Source organism: Macrobrachium nipponense, chromosome 43, assembly GCF_015104395.2.
Source record: "Macrobrachium nipponense isolate FS-2020 chromosome 43, ASM1510439v2, whole genome shotgun sequence".
Classification (NCBI taxonomy): domain Eukaryota; kingdom Metazoa; phylum Arthropoda; class Malacostraca; order Decapoda; family Palaemonidae; genus Macrobrachium; species Macrobrachium nipponense.
Genome location: NC_061104.1, coordinates 28,554,194 through 28,575,054, shown reverse-complemented (window position 1 = coordinate 28,575,054; position 20,861 = coordinate 28,554,194). Strand labels below are relative to the sequence as shown.

The window sequence follows — 20,861 nt, the reverse complement described above, 5'->3', positions numbered from 1 at the left end:
AAACATTTAGGGCTTGTGAAAGATGGTGCAATCTTTCTAGAGGCTTCTAATATGATGTAACTTTACAGAAAAATCGTGAAATCTTCACGTGGTTTCGGCAGACATACACGTTTGAAAACAGTCATGTACGTAGTATGCTCAACAAAGACGTACTCGTCTGAAACAGAAGTCCCTTATCAGACGTGATGACGTTTCCCAAACAAAACTGGGATCACCTGAAGAAAAGCAACCCCAACACACGCTGGGGTCGCTTTTCTTCAGGTGGAAAATATTGGGGTCGCTTTTCTTAAGGTGAGGAATTAACAGGGGTTACAGTAAGGCCGTGGCGGAACGGCGCTTTGCGCCTTATCCGCATATTTAATGATTCTTGGCAAACTCAGTATGTTTTGGCAAGAGGTAATGTTGCGCTGCGTGCGCTAGCCACAGGGGTTACAGTAGGTTTGATTATTTTTGGGTCACCTGAAGATTGGAGACACCAACAAGCAGGGGTCGTTTATCTTCAGGTGGAAAATATTCGGGTCGCTTTTCTTCAGGAGGAAAATATTGGGGTCGATTTTCTTCAGGAGAGGTATTAGGGGTCACTAATCTTCAGGTGATCCCAAAACTGATATCTTGAGTTCCTCTAATCTGAGGTGTTGATATATTATGGAAACAATTCTATTTTGGAACGGACAAAGTTAATCTCTCTCTCTCTTCACATTCTACGTTATCTTAACTTTTACATTATGTTATGCGAAATCTGAACATACATTTTAAGACATCCTATAACTCTAAGCTAAATAAGGAATCTGAAAATATTTCAAACACTTTTCGTACATTTCATACAGTCAAAGAGAAGATATGTGCATTATGAAAGTAGCAGCATATAATAATAATAATAATAATAATAATAATAATAATAATAATTAATAATAATAATATATATGTATATATATATATATATATATATATATATATATATTATGTATTTATTCATAAGTATATATATATATATATATATATATATATATATATATATATATGTATATGTATATATACGCCTTTTAACATTCAGTTAACCCCCAAATCTCTCTCTCTCTCTCTCTCTCTCTCTCTCTCTCTCTCTCTCTCTCTCTGTCTGTCTGTCTGTCTGTCTGTCTAAGAAAACAAACCATGCCAATCTAAAACAATTCTCCAGCACCGCTGCTTAACAAATGAGAGGAAAACCCGAAGTCGAGATGGTAGTAAGAAAGCGTTAGAGCTGGGGACTGGGGATTGGGAAGGGGAGGGGAGGGGGTGAGATTGAGGGGAATGGAGAGCTGCAGTGCTTATTCCTCGGGCACTCGAACATGACTTTCGGTGATTGATGGGATGTGCGCCTATGATGGATCTTTGGCATTCTTGAATAGACATTCTGGGCCTCTCGAAGAAAAACAAAAAGAAGAGGAGTTGGAGGAATTCTCTATAGAGCACTAGGAAGTAGCAGAAGAAGAATGAAGAATAATAGTATAGAACAGTGAATAATGAATTTTTCTTCCGTGAAATTAGAGGAATACATAGAATGAAGAGTTTTTTTGTAACTTATAATAAATGTTGAAGAAGAGAACGGAGGAAAATTGAAAAAATGGAGGAATGAGGACGAAATCTTCAGCGCTCTGGAAAGAAAGAAAAAGAAAAGGCAGAGTTCCTATATTTGCTCTAAAGAATAAAGAAAAGCGGAGGAGGAGGAAGAGGTAAGCAATTGGAAATCTTTAGCCTCAAATAAAAAGATTAAAAAATGGATAGGAAGACAAAGACTCGTGTTCTCCCCCAAGAATATGGATAAAATAAATCTTTCCTCTCAAGAAGAAAAGTAACTGATAAGTAGCTAGATAAAAGAAGAGAGAGAGAGAGAGAGAGAGAGAGAGGCTCGTGTTCTCTCACGCAGGCAAACGTACAGCAGGTTGTGAAGACACCTGTTGCGGGTGATCAGACCTTTCACACCTGGCCCGTTAATCATCAGGAGATGCTTGGCCGGTGGACGACGGATCTCCGAGATTACCTCCAAGGAAACTCGATCTGCGTGGGAGATTCTGTTATCGTGTCTCGTTGAGTATTGCGACGCCAGCTTACACAAATTAATCAATCAGTCTTTCGATATATCGTATAGAATCTTAGAGAAATTGCCTTCGAGCTTGGAACGTGAGACGTGAGATGCATTTCTTTTAGCAAATCCGTTATTGTGCAGATAAGTCAATAAATTCATCAGTAAATGTGTGAAGTTGCTCTCGTTTTTCAATGATTAAATACATAGATAAACTCATGGATAACTTAAATGGGGTGACTTCAGTCTCATGTGTTAAATTTGATTCTATGAAATTTATGTCGTTAACTCAAGCACCTGGGCACTTTCTGCCCATCGGCACTTCTTTGTTGTTAGAGCTAGTTCACTAGTAAAAAAAGTTTATGGAGCGTGGCTTGATTCTTGTTGGCTGTAACAAGTCCGTTAAGGGGTAAATAATTCATTAAACGAATCAGTTAACGAATAGGTTATTTAAGTACTGTTACTTCGCTCTTTTTTTCCACCAGTTCTGTCAATTTGACTCTCGGTGTTTAAGCAGTTCCGGTAATAGATTAATAAATTGAAAATTGAAAACCAATAGTTGGGGGAATATGAAATGATTCTCGTTTGTTTTAGCTGTTTTGTTAATGGGTCAGACTACAGCAATGGCCAATCTTCTGCTTTAGGTGCAACAACGTATTAAAACTAAATATTGTCGTGGGAGAGACTCATTGTTTGTTGTCGTAAGTGACCTCTGCGATTACGATGTGACTGGCAGGTTTTCTTGTGTTTCTTAAAATAGGTGTACTCATATGACGTCCTCAGGAGATGTAGGTTTCGATTTTTCTCTAAATAATGTTAATCTGTTTTTACTCTTTTGACATTTTTAGAAATTTAAGTCTTATTTTTAGTGTTGAGACATATCATTTCAGAGCTGAGACATTTGTTTTCAGTGATCTGAGAAACAGTTTAGCTTCTATTTCAGTGTAAAGATACTTTCCTTCAGAGAACTGGCACGCGTCTTCTGTTGCTTGAAACTCCTGTTTTCAGAGGTCACCGAAATTGCAGGACTGAAAAACTGTTAGGAGAACTAATATGCGGAACCGTTTGGTTTTAAGCTTCTAGGAATAATAAATCCGCTTAGTCTGAGAGTTCTAAAGTCTGTCGTAAAAGGTTCTCAGACTTTGGAGGCTCTTGATGCTTGTAGTGAACTAATTCATATGCAGATTTGCTTTATTCACTTAGTATATAAATATGGGAAAAGAAGAAGTCATAATTCAGATCACAGGGACTTGATTTGTTTATTTTAATTTCATTAGAGCGTTCGCACTTTATTACAAATAATGATAATGACATTCATATCTTACAGTATCGTTCATTACACCATAACTTCAATATTGCGCTACATTCTGTCTACTGTATAAAGAACAACCTGTCATTCAGTCAAGGGAATATAATACATATTGATTACTACGTTGAAATAGGAAAGTTGCTGATCTTTGTTACCTTTAGTGATGATTGTTGGAAGACAGCAAGACACAGAATTAGAGATCTATAGAAGTTAGATACTCATCGAATGGTTCCACTTCTTCGTGGATGGGATAAGTGAATTCATATCGTCATTCATAACCTGAAAGTTGCTTTGGGAAACTTAGCTGTTACTGTGTGAATCTATACTGAAAGAGTTTTTTCAAATGGCAGATAAATGAAAGCAGATCGGGTAACCATACAGAGAGAGAGAGAGAGAGAGAGAGAGAGACAGTCACCGTTCGAATCCTTGGCCAGCCAACCTGACAGCGCTTACGGGACCACCCGTGTGAGGACTCGGCACCCCCTGCGGACTTAACTATTCAGGATATTTCAGTGACTGGGGCCACCTCTCGCGGACCCTGTGGGAGGACGAGGGTGTGAACAAGTAATGACGGGGTTTACACTGAATATGGGACAATACGAGCGTGTGGAAGAATAATGCGAAGGCATAATGGACGGCGGAAGAGTGCGGTTCTCGCGCTGGGGTAGATACTCCTCGGGATTTGTTTCTCTCTCTCTCTCTCTCTCTCTCTCTCTCTCTCTCTCTCTGTCTGTCTCCGTGGGATGCCCTTGCTTTCTCGGGCGTTCGGTCGGCCGCCCCGCTCGGTCAGGCACTGGGCGTGTTGGTGCTTTTGAAGGGTTTCGAATGACGTTTTATGACGGGCGTCGAGTTGTTCGTTTCTCTTCTGATCTCTGGCGGTGCAGAGCCGGCAGTGTTTTGCGCGATGCGATATTGGTGTTCTGCTTTGCTTACTGCGGTTTAATTGGGACGTATTTTCAAGGGGTCGAGGAATTATAGAGACAGACGGACAGAGAAAGAAATAAGGTACAAAAGTATCGGATTTCTGGAATATATATATATATATATATATATATATATATATATATATATATATATATATATATATATATATAATATATAATATATATGTGTGTGTGTGTGTGTATATATATATATATATATATATATATATATATATATATATATATATATATATATATATATATATATATTTACATATGTTTGTGTGCATTAACAATGAATTCTTTTCAATAATGCACAACATATCTACACATTTACGTAACCTCCATTCCTCCCTAGACAAAAGGGCCACTTTGTAGAAAATACATTTAAAGCGTAAGTAGTTGAGGTGCCTCCATCGATCAAAGGGCGTCACGGGAGGACCAGCAGGGGATTTAGAACCTCTCGGCGGGGCTCGTCACCTACTACCGGACCCCCTACATTGTTCTTGCGCCCTACTCCACCCCTCAGACACATACACACTTACGACCTTACACACACAAATCACACATACATACATACATACACGCCATATATGTGTGTGTTTATCTATGAATTTTTGTCACATTACCGTGACATTTTTTTTATACGTAAACACTAAGCTCCAAATGTCATTTAATATCAAATTTGCTCTACCTTGGAAATTATACCGAAGATAATATATATATATATATATATATATATAATATATATATATATATATCATATATATATACTATATATATACATATATATATATATATATACTATATATATATCACATATACATAATATATGTATTTATATATGTGTGTGTGCCCGCGCACACTAGCTCACTCTCCCACTCGTCTCAAACGTACTTTTTCCATGCCACCCACAGCCTAGTTTATTCCCATTCATAACTCAGGTTAATGCCAGCAGGTTCTACCAGGCAGCTTTCCTATTACATGAACCTTTAGAAGGGCTACCCACGTCTTGGGTTACCCACATTACTGTTTATATAGATTATAAGAAGGTTTAGTATACTTATACCAATAGAAGGATTTCTTGGAAATATTTTGACAAGAAAAATGTATCTGGTTTTGATATTCGGTACCACCTTATGGGGTAGGTTTCTTTCAATTGTTTCATATGAAAAAAATGGACAATGTAGCAAGTTTATTCTTTGCCACATATTTTATTTTCGTAAGAAAACTCATAAGTTATAGGTATATACATTCAAAAAGGATTCGCTAAAAATAAAGTAAATATATTCAGTACCGATAACTTACTTATAGTGAGAAAGCCTAAGTTAACGTTAAATAAATTTATTCAAATTGTTTTTAAAAAAAATTAGCAAATATATTTCTGCCCAACGACTTTATCATAGAAACAAAAAGACATAAGTTATCGGGAAATAAATTCAAAGGGATTGCGCAATTGGTTAGAAAGATTGCTAGCTCTTCCAATAAAGTTATTGTAGTTATAATCCATAATTTGAAAGGGCTTTTCGATTCGGCATTAGGGACCCACCCAACACTAACGATAATCTATTGATTTCAGAATACTGTTGAATTTAGCTGGCTATATGCCAGCCCGGGCTCGTGTTATATGATCATGATCTCCTTTTTTCCCTCTTAACTCCGCAATGTCCTTCACTGTCTCCATAACGATGTTGTTTCCTTTGCTCATCCACTTTTCCGTCATCTTTATCTGCTCTTTTGCATCGTAACAACTTCAGCCTTCGCCATTTTATGCCCTACCTTTCTTATCTCATTCTCATGTATTCTTGATCTCATTCTTTAAATTTACCTTCTCCTCATTCCAACCATCCCTCCTCCAATCTCCTCCACCTGTATCCTCTCCAACATCCATTCCTTATCCAACACCTTCTCCCTCGCCCAAGAGAAACCATACAGAGCTAATCTCGTATCGAGGTCCCCGCTCCCTCTCTTCAATGCCCTCTTCCCCCTTTCTGGAGTCCCATGGTACCCACTACCCGCCCCCTACAACCACCACCACCCCAGGATCCACTCCATCACTCATCGCGTGGCATTAGGCTGTCAATGTGTTAATTAGTTTCCAGGTATTCACACCTTGTCCAGGTAACACCACTATCCTAATTTCTAATGAGCTGACATCGGGGAGTTTATGGTTTTAGATTTGAGCGCTGTGAGGGATGCGGAAGTTCACATGAACGCTGTTATTATTACCTTAGCAAATATTGATATAGCAAGTAAGTATCACACTTGCATGGTTACTATTATTACGCTAACGTTATTTTTATTGCTATCAATAATAATAGTAGAAATGTTCTGCTGCATCACTAATGGTCAGTGGATGAAGAAATCAACAAAATTTACCATGTAATCAAGTGCACTTACTATACATACATTATATAATATATATATATATATATATATATATATATATATATATATATATGTGTGTGTGTGTGTGTGTGTGTGTGTGTGTGTGTATGTATATATATATATATATATATATATATATATATATATATATATATATATATATATATACTAAGAAATCATAAAAGTAAGCACATGATTTTGATTTTGTGTGTTAGGTGAAGCCACTGGGAAAGTTTAAAAAAGAAAAGACAGAGTGCTAAGTACTTTACTGTATTGAATACATCTTTGGGGCACAAAGAAATACATGCGATTGATTGGACAGAAACAAAAGAAATTTTATTTTGTAACGAATATATTAGTAGGAGTATAATTGAATCTGCCTTTATAAAGACGTATTCCGGAAAACTTTTAAATTTGAGCCCTTGTATGTACAAATTAGATAATCTTATCATAGATTAAATAGTGAAGAGTTTTAACATGATCCTTTAATTCTGTGTATTAGTAAAATTCCTTTTTATGTATTTCTTATTGATATTACTGTTCATTCGGTTATTTTAATATTATTTGTCGTTTTCGTTTAGAGGTGATGTCCTTTTAGGTGTGTTGTTAGTGACGTTATTATTGTTGCTATTCTTGATTGTGAATTCAGTTGTTTTATAAACTGGTTGACAAGTAGTCAGTTTTTTCTTTTCCGTAAGTAATGTGGTCATTGGGCAATTGCAGTCTTTCTTTTGACTTGATGTGGTGTTGAGTGGTTGGGTGATCTAGACGAATATTGTTTCTGTTTGTAATGGCCTTGTTATACATATTTTTAATATTTTTGGTTTTTTTCCCTTTTCTTTTGTGAGAGCATTCTTGTTCAATAGTTTTGTGTTTTGCATTACTTTGTGCCCCGACGATGTGTTAAATACACGAAAGTACTTGGTACTCTCTTTTCTTCTTTAAACTTTCCCAGTGGTCTCTCGCGGTGGTGGGGTGGTAGAGCTTCACTGACGTGCCTGGATTTGGATGTCTCCTGCGTTCGCGCCCAGGTACAAACAAATCTATTATCGTGAAAAAAATTCCCCTTCGGTTAAGCATATATGAAAATATATTAATTCTGAGGTAGAGCGATTAGATACTAAAAGACATTGTAGTTCGATGTATGTATATGAATCACGGTAATGTGACATATATATATATATATATATATTGTTTATATATATATATATATATATATATATATATATATATATATATATATATATATTAATTTTGTTTAATATTCAGTTCGCTCGACCTCTGAAATGACACCCAAGAGGAATGATAATTGATAAGCGATTCGTCACCTGGGAGGTTCGAACACCCGACAGTGACAACCTCCGACTTCAGTGACGAGTGTTTTTTTACCACTGGGCTGTTAAATCCAAGGTCCTTTAAATATACTCGGAGAGGTCGGCTCATCAGTGAGCTACGCGCATGTGGGCGGAGCTTTTTTGACGTCAAGTTTCGGAGACGGTGGCCGAGGTTTGATCTGGCTAGAGGTAGTCTTACTTGATCTGTTTCACCTTTATTAACTTCCAGCAGCCATGCCTTCCGTTTGTGCTGTATTTGGATGCTATAATAATAGCTAAAAGACCATTAGTATGGGTATTCAATATTTTAGTTTCCCAAAAGAAGAAGAAATGGCCATATGCTTGCAAACGCGCAGACGATGTTAACTGGAAGCGTGCTTTAATTTGTTCAGTCCATTTTAAAGCAGAGGACTATGCTGATGACATGAAGTACCGACTCCTGGGAATTGAAAAACCCAAAAATCAACGTGCACTGAAGGAAGAGGCTGTGCCATCCCTTTTTTTTCCTAATGGTAAGTTACAAGTTGAGCAATTTGACAAAATCTGCATGATACATTTCTTCCCTTCGACTCTATTTTCCTAAAATATTCTACCGTCTGTGACACCTAAATTACGAAAAGTAAATTGCATTAGACTATCAAATTAAAGTTCTCTGCCGTTGTCTTTAAGTAACCATTAAATATATAAAAAATATTCAGTTTTTTGTTCTTTAAGTATAGGAATTGTTGTTGTGATTTCATAAAATCTGAAATGCAACACTGCCTTTTCAGGTAGCAGTGTATCTGAAAAGGAAGAGGATAGATGTGCACGAGCCATAAAGCGAGGACTCAAGAGGACAGTCCAGGAAATGTTATGTGAAATGGAGAATTGTCATTCAAGAGACCAATGAAGTTTCTCCAGAAGTTTTTCTGTTCAAGAAATTATTGCACAGCCTGAAGAGAGTTCTGAACAAAATACAATAAAACAAGTAGAGAAAGTGGAAGAGCTAAAGTTAAAAATAGAGCATTTGGAAAAGACCAATCAAGAACTCCTGAAACTGGTTAGTATGGAAATGGAAGTGACAGAACCTAAGTTCACATTAACTGAAATAAAAAAGTTATTTCAACCTGTGCTAAGTACAACACAGATAAATGCTCTCATAACTAATAAGCATGTCAGTCAATGGAACGATGAAGACATATCGTCAGCTTTCACTCTCAGAAGCATGAGCACCAAATGCGATTCATATTTGCGAACTAAAAGAGGATTTCCTCTGCCATCAAAAAGTACACTGAACAAACGAGCGGAAAAACTGAAATCTGAGTCGGGCATTTTGCATTCGGTTCTGTCACTGATGAAGGCAAAATCAGAAACAATGACGGAAATAGAAAAACTTGCCGTTATTTCATTTGATGAAATGAATATTGCTAGTAAGTGGAGGTACGACAAAGGGATGGACGTTTTGTATGAACCTCATGATAAAGTTCAAGTGGTCATGTTAAGAGGTTTGATGGGAAGCTGGAAGCAACCCATATACTACCAATATGATGACTCTAATGTGCATAAAAAACTGACTGATATTATTATAAATGCTGGCTTTGCCGTTGTGGCAATTGTCCATGATCTTGGCCCTACTAATTTGCGGGTTTGGAAAGAATTCGGGATTGATCCTCTTAACCCTGAGAAAGTCTTTTTTAAAAACCCATGTGCTGACAGGAATGTCTTCATATTTGCTGATGCTCCTCATTTGATAAAGTTAATTAGAAATCATTTTCTGGACCACGGTTTTCTTATGGAAAATGGAAATAGTGTATCTGATGCCTGTGTCTGTGAAATGCTAATGAAAATTGTATCAGAGTATACCTTAGCATATAAAATCAATGTAAGTGGCTTACAAAGACAGGGTGTAAAGTATGCTGTACAGCTACTTTCAAAGTCATGTGCTAAGGTATTGTATTTTTTAGGAGAAAGGGGCTTACTAAAGAGCAACGATTGGAAGGAAACTGCCGATTTTAAAGCTACAATGAATGAATGGTTCGATGTCATGAATTCCTCTATGATGTTCGGTGACATAAAAGCCCGCAATGCATTTGGGATAAATTTGGATAGCCAGAAAAATGCTCTACAATAAAAACTGGTTGAAGCTATGCTGGGAATGAGGGTAAAAAACCCAGATTTAATTGCTTTACAAATTACAAAAAGGTGTGATATTATCTTGCCATTAAATGATTGGGCTACATAACATGCTAAAACAGAGTCATGACATTTCTTTTATTATGACACGGAGATTAAATCAAGACTGTCTTGAAAGTTTTTTTGGATGCATTAGGCAGATGAGGGGTTCTCATGATCATCCCAATGCAGTTAATTTTAAATACAGATTGAAAAACTTTTTGCTAGGTAGGGATATTGAACTTGTTAGCGATAAGGCAAACTGCGACAAAGGAAATGAAAACCTTGACCCTTTTATCCCATGAAATGGTATCATCTGGACGTGATGGAAACGGACCTGATAAATCTTTCCATGACAGGGAACTGGCCTTAGAAATATGTATGACAAACATCATTTTTAGAGACCTGGAATTTGATGTGGATCTTAAGAATGACGAAATGTTCTCTGAGGAAACAGAATTTGCTAAATGTCAGAAATCAGGAGACACCACGGGATCTGTTATCGAGGAAGAGTCCTTAAGATATATCGGTGGATATGTAGTGAAAAAGTTTTCCTTTAAATATCCAAATATAGGGTACATTGTTAACAGCAAGACGTCAGAGACATGGGTCCATTATATAAGTGAAGGAAAACTGTATGCACCATCAGACGACTTTTTTTCTAAACTAAAAATTTGTAGAGAAATCTTTACAGCAATTTATGGCTATGGTCTTAGACCAGGAACGGAATGCATAAAAACAATGGCTGCTGAAATGAAATCTGCTGTCGCTGGTGTTCCTGACGAGGTTGTGGAATTTTTTGCCAAAATATCAGTGGTTTTCGGAATGCGGCACCTCAACAATATTATCGACATGAGTAAAAAGAAACAGAGGACTTGCAGGAGTACAGTAAGAAAAACCATGAAAACAACTTAGTTTTTCCCCTCGGGGTCCACACCTGGCTCGGTGACAAACAAACTCATGCATATCTCAATTCCATCACTGTCATCTTTGTTCTGTTAATTTTAGGATTAAAATGAAAGTTCATTGTACCAAAACAACTTTCTCTATGTTAATCCTTAACTCGTGTAGGATTTAGTACCAAGGACAACTTTTTTTACGTTAATCCATACCTCTTTGGTTAGGGATAAGTGATAGTCTATACATTACAGTATTTGTGTTCCCTTGAAAGGTACTCTATACCTTATGACTTTTTGTTTAGAAGCATCAGATTATAATGAAAATGATGTATGGTCTGCTATAAGGAAAATCTGTACTCCAAGTAAAACAAAATAAAACTATTTATACCTTAAGAAGTATTATTATTATTTTTTTTGGAAAGGTATCCTTGCATCGTGTTACTACGTATACCTGTCAGAGTCAGGCGAGACTGGTCAAATTATGGAATGATTGTCTTAGTCAATGAAGTTGAATCGCTTTTTTCTTGAACGGATTCGCACGAGTCTCATTTATTAGATTATGTATTTCGTTTGACGTTTATTTCATTCATTACCTCCGTATTTATTTTTCTCTACCGCGCTGCTTTCGCTATCGCAACCCTTGAGTCGGTTGCGTTCTGCTTTTTCATCTGTGGTATAATAATAATAATAATAATAATAATAATAATAATAATAATAATAATAATAATAATAACAACAATTTTAACTGAGATTTCTGTTGATGGAATTTCTCCGAGGAAATTCCATGATTTCTGCATCTGTATTTCTTATATATTTTTATGACTGAAACGACATCAAACTGATGTAGACAGTGAATTCAATGCCATTCAGAAAGTTATCCTGCCAAGTTATTCTTTTCGTGATTGGCCGTGTTCATCCTCTCTCTCTCTCTCTCTCTCTCTCTCTCGCTCCTCTCCTCCACACACACACATATACACACACACAAGCTTATTTTTTCAATATGACGTCGGTATGTTTTCCGCTCGTTTACTCACATTTCCTTGTACATGTTTCTCTCTCCGGCTCATTTTCGCAATGTAGCAACGCCATGCCTCCCGTTCGTTTGCTTCTCTCTCTCTCTCTCTCTCTCTCTCTCTCTCTCTCTCTCTCTCTCACACACACACACATACACACATACAACTACAAAGTCATTTTTAGTATCACCAGTTCTTATAGATTTTACAAAAGAGAAAAGAAAGAGGAAATTAATGCTAATTGGACACAGTCGCCATATTAAGTAACGGCATGTTGTATTTTCTGTTTATTTCTTATTCATTCCAACGTGGCCACCCCACCACCCCACCCCATGAGACCACTACCCTTTAACCCCCACGCCCTCCGCAGTACTTCTTGCCTTATCCTTTTCATCTTTCTTCGTTTAGCATTACGCACTCATGGGGCAAGAGACCGTACTATAAAAGCTAGCTAACGCTATCAGCATCCTCTTTGTGAAAACGTAAGATTAATAGGAATAGAATTTTGATTTAACTATTTTAGAGTTAATTGGAAAGAGAGAAAATCTTTATTTTCAGGGTAATTTAGATTTTTTTTAAACCATTATATTTGATATAATCAACGTTCGTCACATGTAAAGAAATTTAACAAGGCGTGATGCTACCTCCAGCTTACTAAGGACCCGTGAACGTTGTAAACATTATGTTCCTAACATAACGTGAAGAACTACTCATACTAACAACAAGGATCAAATAAAATGGACACTAATTGAACACGTTCATATAATCTCATTTATAAGTGGAAACACAAAATAAGCGATCAGAAACATAGGCTAAATTCAGTGCACCAAATAAATTAAAATGTGCTAAAATCTATGGTCAAATAGAGCTTGTTTCACCAACGAAAATTAAAATACATTTGCTATATTTGATTAGAAATAATTTTTCTGTACTGTTTAACATGCACATTAAATTAAAATGTGCTAAAATCTATGATCAAATAGAGCTTGTTTCACCAACGAAAATTAAAATACATTTGCTATGATTAATTAGAAATAATTTTTCTATACTGTTTAACAAGCACATTATTTATTTTTTACATTATCATTCTAATAAATAAATCATAAATATCCTATCCTAAATTTTCTGTATCGTTAACTCATCGCAAAACACCTTTTTCAGACCTTTTTAGGCTCTTCCATAGGCCTTTCCTACCAGCCGCCCCCCCCACCCCCCCCCTCCCCACAACGAGTAAGCAAAAATGTACGTAAATATTTTAAATGACTATAAATGACATATGGTCTGTGGTCTACCATCTCATCGACAACAAAAATCTCTTCTACAGAAAGATGGTTTAAAAATTATTTATAATTTCGGAATGCTTAGAGGCTGATGAATAACTATTTATTACATCTTAATTTCTCTTTACATTAGCAAATTTTTCTTCTTTTCGAATGGCTGCTTTTACTAAAAAGAAGAGGGAAAGAAATAAAGTTCTGTTGGGTGCCTTCTCATGTTGGGGTGGCTGGGAATGAGAAAGCTGACCAACTTGCAAAGTCTGCTGTCAGCTCCCCAGAACCCACAAGATGCCTACTACCATATCGGGATTTGTATCCTCTAGTAGGTCAGAGAATTAAAAAATGTTGGCAGTCCCAGTGGGAGGATATTTTAAATAATAAAAAAATGCGTAGTATCACGTCATCAGTGTCTCCTTGGTCATATCCGTATATGCCAAGGAGACAAGAAACGATGTTGTGCAGATTGAGGATTGGACATACAAGATTCACCCATGGGTTCTTGATGTCTCGTGAAAATCCTCCGTTTTGCGAGAACTGTACTGTGCCCTTGACTGTGAGACATTTGCTGGTTGAATGTCCCAGACTTGGGAATTTGAGACATAGGTTCCTGTCTTGGGGTCGTGACAGAGTAGGTAATTTTATCCTAGCTACAATTCTTGGAAAGGATTGTAATATAGAGCAGTTATATATTTTTATGAGGGAGGCGGGCCTCCTTAACCAAATTTAAATTATACATAGATTGTCTATGTAAGAACTTATATATATGAACAAAATTTTTATATAATATATTTATAGATATTTTTATATGAAATTTATAAAAAATTTAATTTTTTCTATTTAATTTATTTCGGTGTCAATTACCCAGATGTTGTGACGCCAGATATAATACACAATCAATCAATCTTTCCGTCTTTTGCTGTTAGTTTTCGGGCAGCCTCATCTTGGAGAGACCCCTCGCCGCTCACACCTGTTCGTTGCATTTTCAGTAACGATTGCTGCTTGTACACAGCAAAGAAGCTGAACCCTGCTGCTCTTTTTCTCTCAAACAGCGAGAGCCATGTTCGGGTGATTTCTCCTCGTGGTGGTAGTGTTAGCATTTGAATTTATCATGAGTATTATTATTATTCAGAAGATGAAACCTAATCAACAAGCTCACAGGGGCCATTGACTTGAAATTCAATCTTCCAAGAATATAGTGTTCATTAGGAAGAAGTAATAGGAGGTAAATGGAAATGAAAATATTAAAAAAAATAAAATAACCAAGTTTGAAAATGTTCAGCAATGGTTTGTAGTGTTTTTTATGTTTAGATCTAGCGTAAAATAAAAACAAACTTTCAATGAAAATAATGAAATGAAAATGAAATGCTTGTTTTTTTTCAATGTGGCAAATGGAATTTATGTCTCATTTCATTCTCTCTTTAACAATGGAAAAAAGATGAAGACCTTTGCCACGTGAAGCAGTTCTCATAGATTTTATAAATTATTCTAATTATAATATTCAAATGTCTTATAAACCTAAAAGAAAAAGAAAAAAATTTGGTCTAACAATAAAAAAAAAAATTAAAGAAATCTAAAAATATGTATAATAAGATCCAAATAAATCAAAGTAACCAGCTTTGTTCAGAAAGCAGTCTGGTCATTCTATTTAAACCTCATTAAGCAAATAGAGAAGTAAAAAAACTGGAGAAAACTAGAATAAAAATCGTGATGCAAAATAAGGAAATTAAAATAACTATACTCTGTTTTTTTCCATCTGTCCATCCGCCTGTGGTTTTTTCGCATGGTAACACTGCGTCCCAGGCTTTAAATAGTTACGCTATGTGTAAGTTTTATGTAAATAAAAGGATATCTGGGTGTACATTTGCAACTGAAAAGTGTTTTAATAATTTACTGTATGCGAATTACACCGTTAATATTCGAAATAGGATATTATTTAAAGCCCGGGACGCAGTGTTACCATGCGCAAACACCACAGGCGGATGGACAGATGGAAAAAAGCAGAGTATAGTTATGCTGAGATGACATACAATCTGTCCGTCATATTTAAATCTATCGTTAAAGAAAAAAGTAAAGAAGAATAGATTCATAAAAGAATGCATAAAAAATAGCCATGCTGAGATAACAAACCTTATTGAAGAAAACATTTTTAAATAAGGAAGATCTTCACTAGTTTAAATCTTTCATTAAAAAAAAAAAGTCACCGCCACGCAGACCACCTGTCAAAATCTCCACCCCCATTCTCTCATTAGTTCTAGATTTCATGCCAGATTAGGTCGGATTTCCTTCAGCGCCCGGGATTTACTTACAGATGATAGCTAGGTATCAGGGGACTTCGTCTCGCTGATTAAGGAGGTAAAGATGAATAAATCCTTTTAGATTCAGTTGGGAATGATGGGAAAGTTAAAATTGTTTTATTCAAAAACATTCAAATTCCACAAATATTGGAAAAATTAAAGAAATTTTTTATTAAAAAATGCATGAGAATTTAAAATTAAGGAATTAATTGAATTCATTTATGAATGTTGAAAGTGAAGTATCTTCTTTATTTTACGAATTGAAGTTAAGATGCATATAATAAAAAAAAGATAATGAAAGTAAAAAAAATAATGAAGACAAAATATTCAGTTGAAAATCAATTGGGAACGTCGGAAAAATTAGATTATTTTTTTTAATTTTTATGAATTTTATTGGAAAGTTGGGATTGGGGAAAGAATTTTTCAAATCTTCCGAATTCATTTGGGAAAGCAAGCAAAAATAAGTCTGTTTTACCTTTTCAATTCAGTTAAGACTAAGAGGAATAAGTAAGTTTTCCAAAGTTCAAAATTTTATTTTAAATTAAATATCTGCCTAGTTATTTTTCATTTCTTTCATTATCTTCTTGTGACCACAGAAAGCCCTTTTTTTTTTTACCATTATAAGCATCTTAATTTTAATTCATAATAATAAAGAAGATATTACCTTAATTATGTTTTTAAATGTGGATGCTGTAAAGAATAAAAGGAAAAATGCATACGATTTATTTTGTGGTTTTGGTAACATTTCAAAGATTATTTTTTATAATCTGGTTTCTAAGAAAAGTTATCTTACTTGATGAATTCAAATGGAGATCAAGAAATGAAAAGAACTTTATACCTTAAGAAAGCGATCAGGATGTTAGAAATAAACATATTGTTTTAATCTATAAATTTCGTTTATTAAACTGCATATTAACTAATTCACTTGAGGATATTGGGGAAATTACATACAATATTTCAGGTATTTTTCGATTACTAATAACTAACCCAAACTACTGCTTGAACGGATAAAGAAAAACAACAATACACAGAGATTTTTCATTAAATATACGGAATTATTTCCGTGAGTTTTGGGTAATACTAAACAAAGATTATTTTTCAAAATGAAAGCCTTTCTAACTAAATCAAAATCACAACTTATTTTAAAACTGATACAGATCAGAAACTCATAAGAAAACCATTTGCATGTTTACATAAGGAAACCAACCGAAGATTATGTGACAAAGAAGGAATCACTATAAGTAAATCGAAGCCACAAAATTCGAAAGAGAAAAGCTCATAGAAGGCAAACAAACGAAGGCGCAGCTACCCACCCGATGCCCATTCTCACGAGGGTACGCGTCTGGGGCACCACCATCCGCATCTCAATCATGCCCCGAAATGTGCAGAGGAAAATCGGCTATGAGAGGAGTGTGCTATTAAGCCAATCAATAATGCTAAGTACTCCATAAATAGCGTTGTGAATCCTCAATAAATCCCCCGATGAGCATATCGGGCTATGTGATATACTAGATGTTCAACCACGCATGTCTGAGGGAAGAGAGAGAGAGAGAGAGAGAGAGAGAGAGAGAGAGAGAGAGAGGTGATGCAGTGGAGAGAGGGTTCCCCAAAGAATCAGGTTTCTGGAAAATATGCAGGTATATTATCATTATTATATTATCATAATTTTTTCACCTCACGCCTCCCCCCGCCCTCCCTCTTCCTCCCCACCCTCTAAAGGGTGTGGCTCTATATGATGTAGCCTCCCGTTAATCAGCTTGTTTCCAAGATGGGGTTGCTACCCCCATGCCTTTTCCATGGGCGACCCATCACGGTGGACTAACTATCGAGTACTTGGTTTACTAATTAAGGCAACGAAGGCACAACGGGAATTACGTGACTGATGCGTTCCTACTTAGCCTGGAATTAAACCCGGGACCTCTCACTGAACTATGAGCAGCCGTTATTTTTACTATATCTTTATTATTATTATTAGTGTGAATGTGAAGCAGGGTCCCGGAGAGAGAGAGAGAGAGAGAGAGAGAGAGAGAGATTACATATCGTATCTGTGTGGAATTTTGGCAGACAGATTTTTAAGTATAGTGATTGGTAGAACGGTAGATGTATGAGATAGGCAGACAGTTACAAATATATCGGTCGATTGGTGGATAGATAAATTAAGCAGATATAGACAGCCTGAAACATAGATAGATTGGACGTCGAAGAAACTGTGCGTCGTGAATGATTCGTGGAAAATCGACAGATGAAAGTCAGACCTTTAGGATAGATAGGTAGATGAAAAATAGAGAGAGAGAGAGAGAGAGAGAGAGAGAGAGAGAGAGAGAGAGAGAGAGAGAGAATATCCATCAATTATCCTCGAGTTTATTGCGGGTAATTTCGGGTTCCGCCTGACATAGTTTAGTCTCACACTATCATCGCTTAAAATCGCTCTCTTTATGAATGTTCATATGGGATCTACGCACACACTCACACACAAACACGCACGCACACGCGCACATATCAGATGATTGAAGCCCCTCGTCAACAGTGATTTTACAAAACCAATTCCCTAATGATGAATTTATTACAAAAAATATGAAGATATTTTTGTTGTTCTTGTTATTCGATGAAACTTTCCTGGTGCCAGAGCGGGCTCTTGATCGGGATATAAATAACCATAGTATTGTTTTTTTTTTTTACATTCTTTAACGTAAGGAAGGTCATTTAAATTATCTACGCAATCATAGTCTTACTCTAAACATTAAAAATTATGGGGAAAAAATATGGGTGTCAAACGTCCTTGTAAAGTTTAAGTGGGTCTGCCCTATTCAATATATATATATAATAATATATATATATATATATATATAATATATATTAATAATATATGTATGTTATGGATGTATGATATAATATATATAATTATATAATATGATATATATATGTAGTTATAGTATGTATGTATGTTATATATATATATATATAGTATATATATATATACGTTTATATATCTATTATATATATATGTGTGTGTGTGTGTTTGTATGTTTGTGTGCGTGTGTGTGTGATGAACAAGTCTTCCTGAATTTTCTATTCATGTCTTGTCTCACTCGAATGGGAACTCACAGGATGTAGCGCCTGCAGTTTGCCATGCCCGACGTACTTTGAGCTTTTCTAAACGTTGTGTTACTTTAGATTAAGTAGACCTTATGATGGTACTGGCCCTTGCCCAACGGCAGACCCTAAGTGGGATGTGGTAAAAGAAATATAATGGACCTATGGACTAAGCCTGAACAACCGAGACGATCATACGTGTTCTGTGTTTAATCCCTTTGGCATCCAAAGGCTTTCTTTCGCTTTTAACTTTCATAATTTTTTTTTCTCATTTCTCACTTAGCTGCCCAGCTTCTCGAACTTTTCTTGTTCTTATTTTCACCTCGTACTCAAGAACAAAGCCTTTTGGAAATGCCAGATCGAGTCTGGCAATGGATTAAACGTCAAATCAAAGTTAGTGAAAAAAAAAATTAAAAACTAATACTTGGAAAGGTCCGGAGACGGGAAAAGTGAAGAGAATTAAATTTTAGGTACAATCATAATCGATTAGACATGTCGCATACCTGGTGCTTTGATAAATTTGTTGTGGTTATGTAAGTGATCAAATGTTTTTATTTGATGTTTAATTTCGAAAGCACAACTGATTTAATTTTCAGGGCTCATTGATGCAAAACGCTGCGAATTGTTAACAAATCTCGGCCTTGCAGATTCCCGCTTATCATCAGACGGTGGTTATGAGAAGGAGGAAGAGGAGGAGGAGGAAAGACGTGTAAAGAGATTAGGAGAAATAGAAGGAAGGGGAACAGGATGATAGTATGGTGATGGAATAGTAAGGTGAAGAAGGGTAAGAGATAAATAAGGAGGAGAAGAAGGTTTTAAAGTGAAACTGATAAGGAGGGGAGCAGGTGATAGAGGAGGAAAGAAGAAACAGGAAGAGCACTAGATAAAGATGGCTGGTGATGAGAGGGAATGCAAGAAGAAGTGTGAGGTAGGAGAGAGAATGAAGGAGGAGGCGAAGGAGAAGCGGGAAGAGGAGACGATGATGGTTGGGAGAAAAAGAAAAGAGGAAGAAAAAACTGATGATGATGATGGACGAGGAGAAGGAAATTCGAAAGAGGGAACAGTAGTAAGAAGCTGAGGAAAAAGAAGGGGAAGAAGTTGATGAAGGAGGAGGTGGAGGATTAGAAGTTAAGGATGAAGGATAAAAGAGGAGGAGGAGGAGGCTGATAATGGAGAGGCGAAAGAGGAAAGTGAAGAGGAGTGAAGAGACGAGCGAGAAGACCACAAGCGACGGACGACGGCGACTGCCCACGTTGCAAAAGTGTCGGCCGAGGTTGTAATGACTGTACTCCACGTCTGCCGGATGATTCAAGGCGCATGTCCACACGATGAACCATCGCGCCCCTGGGCGAGTGTCTCGTTTTCCCGGCTCCTTTCGTTCAGGGCGGCCGAGGCGTCGCGTGAGGACCGGGAGGGAAGTGTTTTGGGAAGGTGTGAAGAGGCGTGGTACGGAGGCCAGCTCGAGGGACCACCATGAAGGGTTGACAAGATGCTCCAAACACCCGCAAACGCCGCCGCTTCGGAAGAGGGTAAAAACACGGAGGAGGAGGAGGAGGAGGAGAATAAGAGGAGAGAAAAAGAGGCGAAAGGAAGGGGGGTTAATGATAGCATCATGCTCGGGAAGCGACGCTAACAATTCAACAACAAATTTTTGTTGTGATTACAACCCTCAATTAGCGACGACGAAGCAACTGATTTCTCCACATTGCCTTCTACAAGAGACTTTCGACAGGTAACTGAAAAAAAATGACATTAACAATCGAACAGATTCTTTCTGACGCATGCGCAAAGAAAAATGTAGTACTTGAGAAACGATAAAATTATAACCAGCAGATTATGGATGATTAATGCGGGTTACGACAGTTTCACTGTGGTGATAGTTCTGGAACGGCCTTGAGAGCGAATCCACAGGTGAGAGCCTAGTCCTGAAAGCAATGAATTTCACCTGCCTAGTTCCGCCTGAGAGAATCTAGATTCTAGAACGAATAAGGGCTCTGATGCCGTAATTATATGATGAGCCACATGAAAAGTAATCATTTCAAGGGAAGTGTATAGTATGAAAAGGTCATCCTCTGCCATTAAAGTGTAGAGATATCAGAGGTATATAATCACCAGAAG

At 36.6% G+C, this 20,861-nt stretch overlaps 1 protein-coding gene across 1 annotated transcript in view; it reads left to right on the top strand.

The window, feature by feature from the left end:
- The window catches only part of LOC135213858 (adhesive plaque matrix protein-like), a 10,511-nt gene extending 4,142 nt beyond the window's left edge, over window positions 1-6,369 (top strand). The window contains exon 2 of the mRNA XM_064247957.1: window positions 6,052-6,369. Within this exon, the coding sequence (XP_064104027.1) occupies window positions 6,052-6,369 (318 nt within the window). The remainder of the gene's footprint in view (window positions 1-6,051) is intronic.
- The last annotated feature ends 14,492 nt before the right edge of the window (window positions 6,370-20,861 follow it).